The sequence below is a fragment of the Astatotilapia calliptera genome, chromosome 12, assembly GCF_900246225.1.
Source record: "Astatotilapia calliptera chromosome 12, fAstCal1.2, whole genome shotgun sequence".
Taxonomy (NCBI): domain Eukaryota; kingdom Metazoa; phylum Chordata; class Actinopteri; order Cichliformes; family Cichlidae; genus Astatotilapia; species Astatotilapia calliptera.
This window is the reverse complement of record NC_039313.1, coordinates 17845934-17862400: the sequence shown is the minus strand read 5'-3', so window position 1 is coordinate 17862400 and position 16467 is coordinate 17845934. Positions and strand designations below refer to the sequence as shown.

The 16467-nt window shown below is 36.6% G+C and overlaps 2 protein-coding genes across 2 annotated transcripts; both read left to right on the top strand.

The window, feature by feature from the left end:
- Nucleotides 1–2688: 2688 nt before the first annotated feature.
- LOC113032941 (uncharacterized) lies at nt 2689–9604 on the top strand. The gene is made up of 13 exons (XM_026186088.1): nt 2689–2891; nt 4761–4788; nt 4887–5081; nt 5209–5292; nt 5911–5982; nt 6072–6170; nt 6532–7388; nt 7483–7705; nt 7890–8055; nt 8176–8258; nt 8357–8533; nt 8680–8787; nt 9543–9604. Exons 1-12 carry the CDS (start codon nt 2884–2886, stop codon nt 8725–8727), a joined length of 2040 nt encoding a protein of 679 aa, XP_026041873.1. The 5' UTR covers nt 2689–2883; the 3' UTR covers nt 8728–8787; nt 9543–9604.
- Nucleotides 9605–11141: 1537 nt separating this feature from the next.
- LOC113033323 (uncharacterized) lies at nt 11142–13038 on the top strand. The gene is made up of 7 exons (XM_026187013.1): nt 11142–11437; nt 11548–11616; nt 11710–11804; nt 12221–12347; nt 12506–12623; nt 12711–12787; nt 12925–13038. The coding sequence occupies exons 1-7, from the start codon at nt 11399–11401 to the stop codon at nt 13036–13038; spliced, it is 639 nt and encodes a 212-aa protein (XP_026042798.1). The 5' UTR covers nt 11142–11398.
- The last annotated feature ends 3429 nt before the right edge of the window (nt 13039–16467 follow it).

Sequence of the window (16467 nt, the reverse complement as noted above, 5' to 3'; positions counted from 1 at the left end):
GTACTCTATATATCCTCATCTTTGAGCTCAGATTACAGGAAAACTGTAAGAGGTGACACAGATATTTCACTGAATTATGACTCTGGGTGACCCCCACTCTGCACCCTGTCATCCACAGCAAAAATTACTGTACGGTTTTTGAGAAAATTGATAGTAAACTTTGCACAATTTACTCTACTGTACCTTTAATAACCTCATCTTTGAGGTCAGATTACAGGAAAACTATAAGAGGTGACACAGATATTTCACTGAATTCTGACTCTAGGTTGTCGCCACTCTGCACCCTGTGATCCACAGCCAAATATACTGTACGGTTTCTGAGATTGCTGTGTTGACAGAGTATGACAAAGGCTAAGAAAATATACTGCCTAAAATAATATCAAATTTATACAACAAATTACAAAATTGGCACATCTGCTGTTATTGCCATGTGTTAGAGCATTATTTAGTCATAGAAAATACATATCATTGAAATATCATCAGTAAAAGAAATACTCCCACTATGTAAGACATGTTAGCAAATTCAGTTAATAAATATTGTATCAAGTCTATACAGATGTTTAAAGACATAATGCAAAGCATGTTTGTTTCTTATCTCTTACAAATGTGTTTGCCTTTAACATAATTTACATTTCATTTATACAGTTTCACAGACGAAACAATAAAATGGGTTTCCTGAACTGTTCTTCATGGCCCAAATTTTGAATCCTTTTGAGGGTGATGCATTATCCAAGAAGGTGGGCAATTTGTTCATTGATCTCTGACCCTCGCTGACTATGATGTCTCCTAATTCTGCTTCCAGCCTTGCTGATTAATTTGTTCTTCCTTTTGGCATCCCTGTCACTGATGCTGTCACCAGTTGTACACAGCATCTCTGTTTGTCCACCAGTCTAATCTGTAATTCAGGTGAACCCAGAATTACATGTATCTTTGTAATGTTTCAAAAAATATACACTATATGTTGATGGGCATTGTCACACTTTTCTTTCCTTTATAAGTAAGAATCTCTATGGTTTTAATGACAATTCATATGCAGATTGTGGAGTACATTTAATTCAACACTCTAAAAAGTTCCTCATCCGCAGACTATAGTACAATTTCAGCCCACCGTTAATAAACCCATCCAATGCAGGGTTATCAGAGAAATTATGCAAATGTTATGTTTTTATGTACTGGTAATCTATTTATCATTTATCATGATTCCTGCTCTGATGATTACTTTCTTCTACTTCTGTAATTTTAATAGATAAAGGATGTTGAACATTAAGCTCCAAACAGGATGAGTGAGGAAGACCACAGAGGAGAATCATGGACGTAGTAAAATAATACATGCAGCTGTTTTTTTTCATGGTGGAGGAGCAACTTCTGATACTGATCTTAAAGAAAAAACATCAAATTGAAGAGTAAAAATAATGACAACAATATGTCTACATTTTTTTTATTAATTCCTTAAAGTAAATGCAGTCTTGTCATGTTCAGAGTTGCCCACTCATATTTAACTAATTCAAATACAATTACTGCATATCAATGCTTATGTTCTAATAAAAGGCATTGTTTAATACTTCTTCCATGACAATCCAAATAAATCAATGATAGGGAAACGGGAAGATTAGTCATCAGGCAAGGTTTACTGTTCATTTAGCATGCCCTGATAACAGTAAGCTTAACAAAAGAAAAATGTTGGGGACAAGAACCGGGCGGCTGAGCCAGATCAAAGACATTACTAAAACAAAAAGACGCCAACAGCTTCCCTAAAGTGGAAATAAAATAATATGCAAAACAAAAGGCCTGTGTACCTGCTTGACACATAAGGTCAGTCACATGACACAAAAGTGTCATCACCTGCCTAACCTAGTGTTTTTAACACTTAAAGCTCAGTTGAATGTGTTTGGGGTACCCCGATCTTATCTGTCCAGCCTCACACCCAAACACTCTGTTCACACACATAGACACCTACTAACAAAAGTTCAAAGACAGTCTGAAGCCAACCTGCTGGCCTGGGAGCTGGTTTTTTGAAATTATCCCAGGCAAGCGATTGGTCTACTGTTCCCCAGATCAGCCAATAGAGACGTGCCAATTACCTTTGTATTGAGTGTATTGAGTATTGAATGAGGCTTGACACCTGAAAGACAAGAGTAAGAGAAAACAAAGAGCTGGGTACCATGGCATGTAACAGATGTTGTTCCATGCTCAATTTTGATTGTCTCAGTAAATATGTTAACTGCAAAAACATTGAAAATCTAATTCAACTCACTTGTTCAATAGAAAATAATATTTTCCTTCTTGTTCGTTAATTTTCACGTCACTCTAAGTAATAGTAGTCTTAGAAGTATAAAAACAACTTTCAATTCTCATAATTTATATGAAAGTCTTTAATCACATCTTTTACAATATATTTTAAGCAATATGCTTTTGTCTTTTTCTCTGACACGCATTGTCTTTAACATTGATATTCTGAATTACCTATACAATATCTTGCCTTTTGATTACAGGTTTCATAATTTTTTTTTCATACTGTAACTCGTAGAAATATTTCTGCCAATACTATTTTGATTATATTTTATACATGAAATAACAAGGCCGTACATTGCCTTAACATTTTTTAGTTTTTGCTTCATTGTTAGAATTAAATTAGTATTATTTGTTAATTCAATGTAAACTGATGTGTGGGACAAGAGTCACATGACATAGAGCCAACCCACTTTTGATCTTTCGGTATTTATTGAGGTGTTGCGTCGCACGGACAGATAACGTAGCTTTCATTGCGACAGGAAACGTTTATATGTGGTTACGTTGTCATTACATATAGTTATTATTAGTACACTGAACTTTTCATCGAGGCCTACGTGGACTAAAGTTTTTGGTTTACCCACCAACAATAAAATGGAAAGGTGAGTAATTAACACTACAAATGGGACTATTAACAAGAAACGAGAACATTATAGCCATTTAATGCCAGTTATTTTCCTCAGTCTAATTAGAGAAAATTGTTTTAGATTGTTTGCGCTTTGTGTATAGTCTTCGTCCAGAAATGTGTCTAAAATCGAAATTTTTAGAATTTGAAAACCTCAATAATATTGATATACTAACCAATAGAGAGCATATATAGAAATATAGCATATACCGAAGATTAGATTTTGTACTCTTAGGCGTACATTTAAAAGTAACACCCTCTAGTTAAGCTTAGTGAAAACTGCTCAGTCCTTTGACTTTTGATGTTGTAAAATATATATATATTCATTGAGAAAAAGAAGTGATAACACATTCAGATAATTGAAAAATACGTAACATTTTGTAGTACGAAGAAATACGTTAAAACAAAATCAATGTTTGGTTGCATTACTTGTAAAAAAAAAAAACAAACAAACATAATAAGTAACACTGTTCACCATGATAACTCATCTTACAAAAATGTTTTTGTCACGTAAGGTCATAAATTCTCTTTTAAGCAACGATTTGCACTGGGTATTACCAGAATTTAATCTTTCATTGGCTTGACACAATGACTCTTTCAAGTCATGGTGATTGTGATAATGATTGTAAAGTCCGTTCAGAGCAACGGTCTTTAACAGCTTGTTTTTGTGGTTGAGGAGACACTCAAAATGTATATGTAACATAGTATAACATTTTTAATATTACTAAATTAATTAGGGAATGGTGACGATGAGAAAATGCCAGATTTTGAGTAGAAGACCTGGAGAGTGCCCCAAGTGGAGGAGTTCAAGTATCTCGGGGTCTTGTTCGCGAGTGATGGGAGAAGGGAGCCGGAGATCGACAGACGGATTGGGGCTGCAGCTGCAGTAATGCGGACGCTGCACCGGTCCGTCGTGGTGAAGAGGGAGCTGAGTGTAAAAGCGAAACTCTCAATTTACCGGTCGATCTACGTCCCTACCCTCACCTATGGCCACGAGCTGTGGGTTGTGACCGAAAGAACGAGATCGCGGATACAAGCGACGGAAATGAGCTTCCTCCGAAGGGTGGCTGGCCTCTCCCTTAGAGATAGGGTGAGAAGTTCGGCCATCCGGGAGGGGCTCAGAGTAGAGCAGCTGCTGCTCCACATCGAAAGGAGCCAGCTGAGGTGGTTCGGGCATCTGACAAGGATGCCCCCTGGGCGCCTCCTGGGCGAGGTCTTCCAGGGATGTCCCACCGGGAGGAGGCCCCGGGGCAGACCCAGGACACGCTGGAGAGATTATATCTCTCGGCTGGCCTGGGAACGCCTTGGTATTCCCCCGGATAAGCTGGAGGAGGTGGCTGGGGAGAGGGAGGTCTGGGCCTCTTTGCTTAGGCTGCTGCCCCCGCGACCCGGCCCCGGATAAAGCGGATGAAGATGGATGGATGGAATTAGGGAATGTGTATTACACACAGTGGATTATTGCTTGTGTTTTTTAACTATAGTGTTAATTACAGTACCGTAATTTGCACTGTGAATTTTAAAATTTAGAACTTAGAGATAGTTTATTAGTAAATAAACATTAACGAGGGCTGTGTTAGTTAGCGCTTGTATGTCCAAAAATCTAAATGCTACCTGTTATGTTGTTGGCATAGAAAAAATCACCAAAAAGATTTTTTGGCATCAATCACTAGAGTGTGGGTACTTGGAGTGCCCCAAAATGTTTTCTGAAGTCTATTAAAATTTAATGAAGAGTTCACATTTCATATGTTATTGTTGATCAGTATTGCAAGGTTGATCTCAGTATAACAGATATGTTCATATGTTTTTTTTTTCTTTGTACTAATTTTAATTTGTCTCAAAATTTCAGGACCTGCACTTTTTCAGTTTTTGGAAAGGCAAGTAATTTAACAAACAATAATGTGATAATAATATACACTTACAGCACAATAAAGGTATGATGTGTTAATGTCAATGTTCTCTTTTACATTAAAAGGCACGGACAATTTCAAAACCCCTGCCAAATATATTAGAGGTCATTCACAAGTATGCTGAACCCGGGACCAGTCTAAAGACCTACAGTGTTCACAAAGTGCATGGCTTTTGGGAAAATGTCTCAAGAGATTTGGGAGTGCCTAATACATGTCTTAATAGGAAAAAAATTGTCAAGGCAGTCCTGCAGTATGAAAAGGTAAGCAATGTTTTTTTAGTATTTATATTTAGTCCATTTAAAAAATACTTTAAAAAAAGAACAGCTCTTTCTTTGTTAGAACTTCCTGTAATAAAAATTATTATGCAAAAATCAAATATTTTTACAGACCACATCAGGGGTAGAGGGTCCCTTGCTACTGACTGATTTTCCTACTGCAGAGACAACACTTGGAGATGATTTTCCTTCCATTGTAAGCAATGTGTCATACACTTACTGTCAGATTTAAAAATTTGAAGCCATCATGACAACCTTATCCAGCCATTGTAGTTATCCTGCTTTTTAGATAAAAATAAAAACAAATTCACTCCAAAATGTCATCTTGAAAATAATTTAAATCTTGAAACAGAGTAATAATGAGTCATATGGAGAGCAAGAAAGTAGATTACAATAGACTTCTCAGCAGGTAAACACATATGAAAGCAAGCCACCAAACCATGAGGTGTAGAGCCTTAAGCACCCACAGGAGAGCCACACAAAGACCTGAGTGTCACATCTGACCACCATTTTAAAGGAGTAACCAACTCATCCTCCTGCTGCTGACTAACTTTTCACTCCATGTCTTCCACTCTTCTAATTTCTCCATTTGATCTTGTTATTGCCCAATCAAGTTCAAAAATCTGAATCAGAAGATTACTTTTTCATTAACAATAATTAGAGTAACATATTCCTTTAATGAATATTTTTTCCCTTATAAAACCTTCATTACATAGTGATTTTTTTCAAAATATTGTGTAACAATGTGTTTTAACAAAGACATACAGAAATTTCAGTCTAATTGTTATGTTTTAATTAATTTGTGATTCGTTAGAGTGAGGAAGACATTGTTGCGCCAAAGTCTCCACAAGCTGTAGGAAATGTACCTTTACCTTCAAGATACGAGGTAATTATTTGTATTTTATTCAGTATTACATTGTGATGCTTTGGAAAAACATTAATTTGTAAAGAAACGAAATCGCTTTCTCTTCACAGGATGCACTTCAAAAAACTACAGAGAGCGGCATCCATACCCCAGACACACAATCCCTCGAGAGTGACTCTAAATCTTCGTCTTCAAATGCAAATGCTAAGGTAATTTCATAACTTACACTGTTTTTAATACAAAACAGAGAAAGAAAACACAGAGTTTATATGTTTGTTAAACACTATCATGTAATTATTATATTTAAAATTTCAAGTGTTTTGAACAGTAATCCAAAGTTTAAATTTAAAGTTAAAATCTTTTTGTGATGATCTTTTGAGGTAAAATAAATATTTCTTAGTCATATTCACTTACTAAGACAAATTTACTAAGAGATTGTGAAACTTGTCCTATGGGTTCGTTAGTGAAATTGTAACATAATGATGCTGTTGGATTTTCATAGAGACACTGTAGTGACAAACATTGAAAGTTTTTATATATTTTTTAAAAATGTATATCTGATTGTTGCAGAGGAATGAATCAGATGAATCAGCTAAAGTCAACACAGACAGTAGCAGTTCTGAAGACAAATTTTTCACATCTGGTTTGCCACAGCAGAAAACTTTCTTTTTCATAAATGAGAATGAATGGAAGGAGTTACGGCAACATCAGTCAGGAAGACATTTTAAAGGACTGCAGTGGACAAATATAATTGCCAGTGGAATCAGAACACTTAACCCGTACTGCAGTTTTGGATTTCGGAGACACAGTGTGAAAAAACTCTCTTCAAGATCAAAGGCACCAGTTTTCAGGTGTATGGGGTACTGCAGATTTCAGGACTGCCCTGTCACTGTGGCTGTGGTGGTTTATGACGAAGAGACACTGAAAGCAGAAGTCGTTTTCAAAGGAGGTGAGGTCTGCCATAATAACAAAGAGCTGAAAAGGCGGCCTGTGCGTGCACAAGCACGTCAAAGTGCTGGAGAACTCCTCAAAAACAAATTACCAAGGAGCTTGTACTTGGAGTCTTTACAGAAAGTGCCACAAAAGGTGATCCAATCTGGAAACAGAGATGATGCTCCAACAAAAGAAGTGTTGAAAAACATTGCATGGTCTGAAAGAAAAGCCAGTAGAGCAGATCCCAACGAGTTGATTAGCTTACAAAAGATAATTCAACAGTATCAGGACACTGAAAAGGACGTACTGCAGAAGATTCTGATGCATCCAAAGGGCATTTCCATGACATTCTGCAGAACAAGTCTAGAGGATCTGCTGCAGAAGTACTATGTCTTACTCACTGGCCAGCATTCAGCACAGCAATTCAACATTCCCATTCTTCATCGATGTCTGAGCCATGTCATGAAAAATGCCAAGGACCTTTGTAAAAAACAGTGAGTACATTTATATGAATAATTAAAAAAAAGAATACAAGATTTGTAATGTAAAGGTCCTATTAACAGTGATTTCATTTGTTCATTTTCCCAGCATTCCAGAGAACTACAGGCTTGGAATGCATGTGTTTGGGCTCCTTGCATGCTGTGATAACTTAAAAGACATGGATGATGTTGTCCATAGTGCAGCAATAGTGTTTTGCAGTCCTTGTAGTGGAAGGAACGTAACAAAACACTACAACAACTTGAAAATCCTTATGCAAAAACGGGGAACCCTGGATTTGGATGAAAAGACTGTGATTGCTGAAGATTACAAGGTTAGCTAAGATTTATTTTTTAAGTAACCATATTAATAACTTTTTTACTTGTGTCTGTCCCAAATGAATTAATGAATTCACATTATTTTAAAAATATATATTTTAAACCAAAATAACATTTTATATAATTAATTTTTCTTTGGTTTGATAACTTGCTGAATACAGATATATATCTGTTTTACAGACTGACGTTCAGAATGCCCCCTTGAAGACCCATTTCCAGGCAATTGTTGACAATGCAACACTGGACTGTGAGGGCGAAAGAAACATCTTTCATGCACCCAAATTTATTGCCGGTCTGGTAAATCACCTTCTACCACATGCAACTTTGTGGTCATCAATGATGCTCGGTACGTTTTTTTATTTGTTGTATTACTTTCTTAAATTGTCAGTTATTCATAAATGTAAATGTGCTAAATGTTGAATTATCTATTTTGATTATGTTTTTGAATTACTTGTATTCTCCTTAGGGGATCTTGGACGTCATGGTACTGGTCCTGCTTACCAGCGGCTCAGTAAACTCTATGATGACATTCAGCAATCCAAGAACCAGGTATCATAGCGAGAAGAATAAGTGAAAAAGAAACATAAATTGTACATAAATTTACAATCCATAGATACTGACTTAAACAATGTACTATTGCATTTAAGAATTTTACACAAGACAATAGGACCCAAGGAATCATGGAGAAAAGCCAGTGGGATTTGAAAAAAATCCGTATCCAGAGAAGGAGACTGACAAGGCTTGATGACTTTGTGGAAATTTATCAAAAAATGCACGATGCCCTCCTGCTTGAATATGCAGACATGAAAAAATCAAGACAAAAGGTATGAATAACTTCCTAATAATGAAAAATGTGTTTCATACAACTAGAACAAGAAACTAAGAAAAAGTGAAAACATTTGCCTATGACTATAGAATTAAGAGATGATAAAATAAGTAAGCACTAAAAGTATGTATGTGTAATCAACAGTCTTTTCGCGTGGAAATGGAGAAATGGAAAGACAAACGCATTAAATGAAAAGGTGTGTGCGTGTCACCGTTAGTGACAGAACTGCCAGTGAAGAAAAAGAAAACTGAGGTAAGTCATCATGTTCCCATTATTTTCAATAATTAAACCTTGTGATGTCCTCCCGATTGCCATACTCCTTTTGTCCTCTGGGGTAAAGCGTCTGCTTTGACTATTTATAAAGCATGAATTATAAATTATCATCCGTCTCCATGTTTCAATGTTTAATCAAACTGTATTACAACTGATTACCTGAAATCTTTATGTGTTTTGACATTGTATTACACCTAGGCATGGGCCTTAGTGAACCCCCAATTTAATGCCAAAAAATGCATGTCCATAGGTGACATAAGTGCAGGAGGAAGCTCAGGTTTTTTGCTTTTTGCTGGTCACACCATGTACAGCTTCGTTTTCAGCAGTTGTAGGCCAAGGGCATTTGAATTAAACAAGCTTTCAAGGCTGATTATTGTCTTTTGGAGACCTACTGTATTAAGCACAGCTCGCGTGCCCTGACTGCAGGCAAGCAAGTTTGCAATCATACATTAGCATGTTCTCTGTACAGCTGGACCGGGCATCACATACTGCCCGTGTTTTTATCTCATAGTTCCTCTGTCCAACATTACATCCCAAGTAAACAGAGTCTTTTAAGGGGACTAGGCACTCATACACAGTCATATCAGTTCCTGTGTGGTACACCAACAGCAGGACAGATGCTCACTCGTTACATACGTCTCACATCAGAACAAGTTTGTCTCATTCATGACCATATTCTTTTGTATATTATATTCTATTATATAAAGTCATTCAAAAATGTTATCTGTTAACAGGTAAAAGGGAAGAAGACTGTTCAAACCTTTAAACAGGAACAGCACCAACAATATGATGCTCATCAAAACCAGGTATTGTTAGAGATGTTTTTAATGTCTACATTTATCTTTTGTGTGTTATTGTCATAAATGACTCTGAAAATTGACATGTGTCTATCTTTGTAGGATGAGCGCCAGGAACAAATAGCCGTTTGCCAAAAAATAGCAACATACATGGCTAATAAAGCATCGGTCACAGTATGGAAAGGAGATTTATGTGCCTTCAAAGTGGATGCAATTGTTAATGCAGCTAATGAAAGTCTCTCTCACATGGGTGGACTTGCAAAGGCACTGTCTGCTACTGGAGGACGCACTATCCAAGCAGAGAGTGATCTCTTCATTGCCAAAAATGGCAAATTACAGGCTGGACAAGTTGCAGTTACCACAGCAGGCAAACTACCTTGCATGAAGCTGATTCATTTGGTAGGCCCGTGTCTGCAGAATGACCCCACAGTGCACATGATAACCCATGCAAAGAAGCTTTTAAAAAAAGGTATTTTGAACGTCATGACATGTGCAGAAGAGCACAAATTTTCCTCTGTTGCCATTCCAGCAGTGAGCTCTGGAATATTCAACTTTCCAGTCTCAATTTGTGCTGATGTTGTAGTCACCACAATCAAAAAGTACATTGAACATAAGAACCCCACAAGTCCTCCATTTGAAATACACCTGGTAAACAACGATGATCCAACCGTGAAGGAAATGGAAAGGGCCTTCAAAGAGATCCTTTTGGAGCCACTCTCTGATGTCAGGAGGACAGTGAGTACACCCAATTTTTCCTTAATAAAAAAATTACTTAAAATGATCACAGCAGTAACAAATATTTTCTTTTAAATTCAACCCACAAATCAAGGGGCCAGAGGATTCTCCATCTACACTGGAAAGGACAGAGCACCTTGAGAGAAACACAACCGGTCCGACAAAGGACACAGCATCACAGGTGATGTTTCACAAACAAACTCTAATTCATTAACTATGTCATCTGTTTGAAAAACCAAGTTTGTTTGTACATATTTTTGTAATTATGTATTAGATTTTATTATATGTATGTGTAGATGAATGAAAAATAACAGACCACAGAAAAATTACAAATGTCAGTACAATAATAAATGTAACTTTTACATGTTACTGGCCTTAATATTATAAAAACAACAGTAACTGACTCAATTTTTAATTTCTTAATGTAGTTTAACATCTCAAATAAATTACATTAAAATCTATGTCAAATTTGGAGATGTTTTCATGTTGTTGCATTAGGTACATAAAATAATTTTAAAAATTAGATTTAAAACTGTTGTAATTGATTAAAATGAATGTTCTCATAAGAAGAATTATTTGAATTTAGTTACTGTTGTCTTGTTGAAACACAGGTCGCATATTTGTGGAAACAACAGGAAACAGAAGTTGTTGTTTCTGTGGTCCCATCTCAGATTAGAGGTAACAACTTTGTCATACGTCACAGTGAGTTCCTGACCCTTAGACCACACAGCTGCCTTGTTGGAGAGGTATGTAAAGTACTGCATAAGGTTAACGTTAAAGCTGGGGCAGAACATTAGTTGTTCCCTACACATTCAGTAAGTACTGCTTTAGATCGACATTCCAGGCATATCCTCATGACTGAATACTGAGTATACGTAAGTAAAAAAAATCTTTATTAAAGATTGTATTCCAAAAATTTATCATGTTTACAAAGTAATAAAAGGTTATTTATTATACTCCTCAGGTCATTGAAAGTCTCCTGCACCACTGGGCCATTCGGCTAAATCAGGGGAATAATATCTACATTATGAACCACTACACGAGCGGTGTGATCCTCTATGGAGAGAGAACTAATCAGGAGACAAAGCTTGTCCAAGGTAAAAAAATGTTTTATATATTCTAGAATACATTTTTTTAAAGTTAATTAATGTCTCGAAATGGAAAAAGTATTGTTGCAAATTTGTAATTAATTTCTAATATGTCACAGGTGAACTTTGACAACTACAGAGCCATTTTATCCTTTGTGAACATTGGAAATATACATTGGAAGTTTCTGGTTAGTACGAGCAGCATTTCTGTGAAAACAGTTTGTTTCAATAACACATTATTGATAATTTATGTACTTTTTATATTTATATATCTATCGCAGTACATAAATGCAGATGACAGCTGTCTGTATTTGGTCGATCCTTCAAGAAACTCTTTGGAGCAGGAAGAGTCTGACCTTGCAGCCAAAAGATTCCGGTAAATATGCGTTATTACATTTATATAATAACATGAAATATTAGAAAAGTGACAGGAGGACTTAGGAGGTCTTTTTCTAAAGGTGAACGTATGGTTGTAGATTAAAGTTTTATAAAATCTGTGGTTATCAGTTCCTTAAAGAATTTTAAAAAATAATTCAAAATTACTCACGTATGTAATTTTAAATAAATAAAAAAAACACTGACAGTGTCTAAGCAGTGATACATTTGAGACAGTTAACATTTGTAGATTTAAAAGAACATGTTAATAATTTTGATACTTCATCTAACATAATCTAGAGCACAGGGCTTTCTGACAGACCATTAAAAACAGTGATATGTACTATATGTGTCTTTTTCTGTGTGACTTTTATCTTTCATTATTATATAAATGTGATGTATGTTATGTTCACAAAGTGAATACTTCAAAATGAGGAGGACATGCTACAACAAAACAGACTGGGTGAATGTGAGACTTCGAGGAGGAGTACTGACACATCCATTTCAACGGGATGGTTCTAGCTGTGGAGTAATGGTCATCATGGTATGGTACCATATTAACTCAATCATATTTTTCTGTAAAATTAGATAAGAAGATGGGGTGGGGGAAGTTAAAATAATCTTAAAAGGTTAAATTGTGTAAACAGGAAGTGTAACATTTGCAGATGTTTTCAATTAAATTTTTTTTATTTTTTATTTCAGATGGCCAAAGAAGTAATGGAAGCATTCCCAAATAAACCAGAAATGACATTTTTGACGACAAAAAAAGAGATGGCCCAGGCACGAAGGACATTTGCACAGACAATACTTGAGGCCTCCGGTGTGTAATATCTTCTTCAAATGGACATATTTATTTGTGTCAAACTGATGAACACTAACATATATATATATATATGTTATGTCTTAGTATTTGACAGTGACAACAACTGTGCCATGTGTGCAACAGCGAAACCACCTAATCCAGGACCCTCCATCACTGACTGGGTATAGTATTTTTAAAAATAGTTTTATGTTATCTACAACAAAGTATTTGACTCTGTGTCTTTAAGGATTGTAATTGATTAAAACATAGAATTATTTACGTAATGTGTTTATGAAAGTTCATATGTTTTTGTTTACAGATCCAGTGTGATAACTGCAACTGCTGGTTCCATTCTGAATGCCTGGACATGACAAATGAACAGCTCAGCAGTGCTCAGAAGACAGAGTGGAAGTGTGTGCTTTGTGTAACCTAATTCCACATGCAGTGAAAGCTACTTGAATAATCTGCTTATAGTTGTTATTGTTGTTTTGAGGAACACGTGTAAAACACAATGTGTATAACATTCTTGCTTTGTGCACGTACTTTAAGTATTTCCTTTTTGATTTTTTGGGTTGATTTGTGTGATGACAGATAATGAATAACAATATATCTAAACTGTGTAGTAGTAATATGAGAAATCAGTAATCTGAGAAATGTAATTTCTCACCCTGACCGGTTGAGGCAGATGGCCGCCCCTCCCTGAGCCTGGTTCTGCCGGAGGTTTCTTCCTGTTAAAAGGGAGTTTTTCCTTCCCACTGTTGCTCATAGGGGGTCATATGATTGTTGGGTTTTTCTCTGTATGTATTATTGTAAGGTTTAACTTATTATGTAAGTGCCTTAAGGTGACTATTGTTGTGATTAAGCACTGAATAAATAATGTCTAAAACTGAAGTTGATACTTGAGGTGGTGTGTGAATGACATTTTGAAAAATTTAAATTGTGTGTGGAAAGAAATTTCTTGTAGCAAATAATTCAATGAACTCATTTTGTTCGGTAATGGATTAGGATTTAATTTGATCAGAAACCCATACAATAATTTTTGCTGTGGATGACAGGGTGCAGAGTGGGGGTCACCCAGAGTCATAATCCAGTGAAATATCTGTGTCACCTCTTACAGTTTTCCTGTAATCTGAGCTCAAAGATGAGAATATGTAGAGTACAGTAAAGCAAAATGGGAAGATTTTACTATCAATTTTCTCAAAAACCGTACAGTAATATTGGCTGTGGATGACAGGGTACAGAGTCGAGATGGCCTAGATTCAGAATCCAGTGAAATATCTGCGTTACCTCTTATAGTTTTTCTGTAATCTGAGCTCAAAGATGAGAATATATAGAGTACAGTAGAGTAAATTGTGCAAAGTTTACTATCAATTTTCTCAAAAACCGTACAGTAATTTTGGCTGTGGATCACAGGGGGAAAAGTGGAGATTAACCAAAACTGGGAGTGGATTGTGAAGTAATGTAGTGTCAGGACAGAAAACACTGCGTTTCTAAGCCAGTCGGCACCGATACCGTAATATGCGTAAGAGTAGTGCAACAACATTTTAGGTGCGGCTGGCGGTGCGGCTAGCTTGACTGTGACTTCGTAAGTGAGGGCTCACTTGACCGCAGTCCAACACGTCAGGTAACCCATGAATCGAGTGAAATTATTCTGTTTGCCCTCTAAGACCAACCTGCAATTGTTTTGTTGTGAAGTAGCCTGTCAGAAACTGCACATGACAAACTTTGCCAGCTTGCCCCTCCATCCATCCATATGGATAAACAAAAAAACGACACATTTAAAATGTAACCTAAACCATTTAGGCAACCCCACTCTCCATCAATTCCGACCTTTTTGCATACACTATTGAAAATATCACGTTATGCTATAGGCTACATGCCGTTAAGCAGAGGGCTCTTTTGAGCCCATTTTTCGTTACAAATTTTAGGATGATCTCACGGAAATCTGTGAATAAATACAAAGTTTTCAAACTGAAGTCAGTGACGGGAAGACATCACACTTTTTAGAGATGGAACTGCAGAAAAACCTAAAACCTTGCCATGATTATGAATAATAGAATTATGGACGTTTCTCCGTTTTTGTGGATTAGCCTTTCCATAACTAACGTCAACTACTGTCCTATTTTGGTAAGATTGAAATTAATGTCTTTGACTGTCTTTAGTAGGTGTCTCCTGTGAGAAAGTTAGAACATCGTCCAACTGTCTAAAGATGCAGTCTTTAGCCTAACTGGTTGTTACTGACTCAGCGATGCTTGCAGACATTTACGCACTGTGTTGTGACCTGATTGTGACAGAACAGTGACGTTGTTATTGGTAGTTTGAAGGGTACGGTGTTGGGGGTGGTGCATGTTAAAAGTTTTGAGAAGCACTGGTTAGACATGTTAATTTTTTTTGGTGTAACATATTGGCAACATTAACACATTAATTTGCTAAAGGAAAAATAGGCAGTTCCCAATTGCCTGTGAAAACGACCATTCTGCCCTGTTCTTGTAATGACCACAGTCAGTCTTATTCGTTCTCATACATTTTGGTCTATTTATTTACTAATTTCAGCAAGCATAATGCCTAGGAAAGAGAAGCTGAGAAAGGAGAAAGAAAGGGATCTACAACAGGCAGCCCAGGGAAGCAGTTCTCTGTTCACCTGGATGAAAGCAAAGGAAAATGAAGATGAAAGGTCAGAGTCAAGGGCAGAGTCAGGTTCTATTTTAATGTTTTAATGTAACCTGCTCCTTGCAGTTAATTCTATTGAAAAATCTTAAAAGCTGTTCACACTTAGTTTTTAATGAACTTAATCAGCAGGCATTGAGCTAACTATTATTTTGTACCTACGAAAGTTATTTCTATGTTACAAGACTTGCAGTATGGGTTATTATTAAAACTATCTGTTTAAGCTTATTATTATGATAAATAATAATACTATTATTATTATTATTGTTCCATTGTAGTCAGTCACAGCAGGGAAGCAGCTCTATGCCATCTACCAGCATAGCAGAAGAGGGAGATATAGAAACAGATGAAGCCGCGACCAATGCAGCAACAGGTTCAGTTAGGCCTACAGACACTGATGTAGTGCTCTCTGAAGACCACAATGAGGAAGAACAGATCGATCACATAATGTCAAAGTTAGCAGCTTTACAATACCCAACAGATCCAACACACATCCATACATTTAAAATAAAGCGCAATGACAGATACGTTTCAATGTGCTGCAATGTGGGCCCATGTCAGCCTGATATACCTTACTCAAAAACTGAGGGGAGATCATTCCAGAAACAGTGGTTTTCTGCTAATGTGTGGCTGGAATACACACTAAAACAATGCTAATTCAATGCATTGTTTTAGTTGTCGGCTTTTCCTCTCGGATGAAAAATATAAAAGCAGAACAGCCTGGACAACTGATGGCATCAGAAAGTGGAGTACTGCTCTTGAAAAAATCAAACAACACTCCAGCGCAGAGATGCACATGACAAGCATGGTTAGATGGATCAATTTCCAGAAAAAGGCCCTTCAGTCTGCATTTGATGTTTCAGACGTAAAAGGGGTGGAAGTTAGAGAGCGAGAGAGGCAGACAAACAAAGAAATCCTGACAAGATTAATTGACCTAACAGTGTATCTTGCACGTCAGGGACAAGCATTCCGAGGTCATGATGAGAGTGAGTCCAGTGATAACCGTGGCAATTTTCGTGAATTAGTCAATGTATTTTCCCGCTACGATAGTGTGCTGAAAATGCATTTGGAAAAAATTGCCACAGTTAAAGCCACCAAGACAAGGCCCCAGGTGTCACTGCTTTCCAACAGAAGTCAAAATGACATCATTGCAGCACTAGGAACTTACATCAGGAAGGAGATACAACGTGAAATA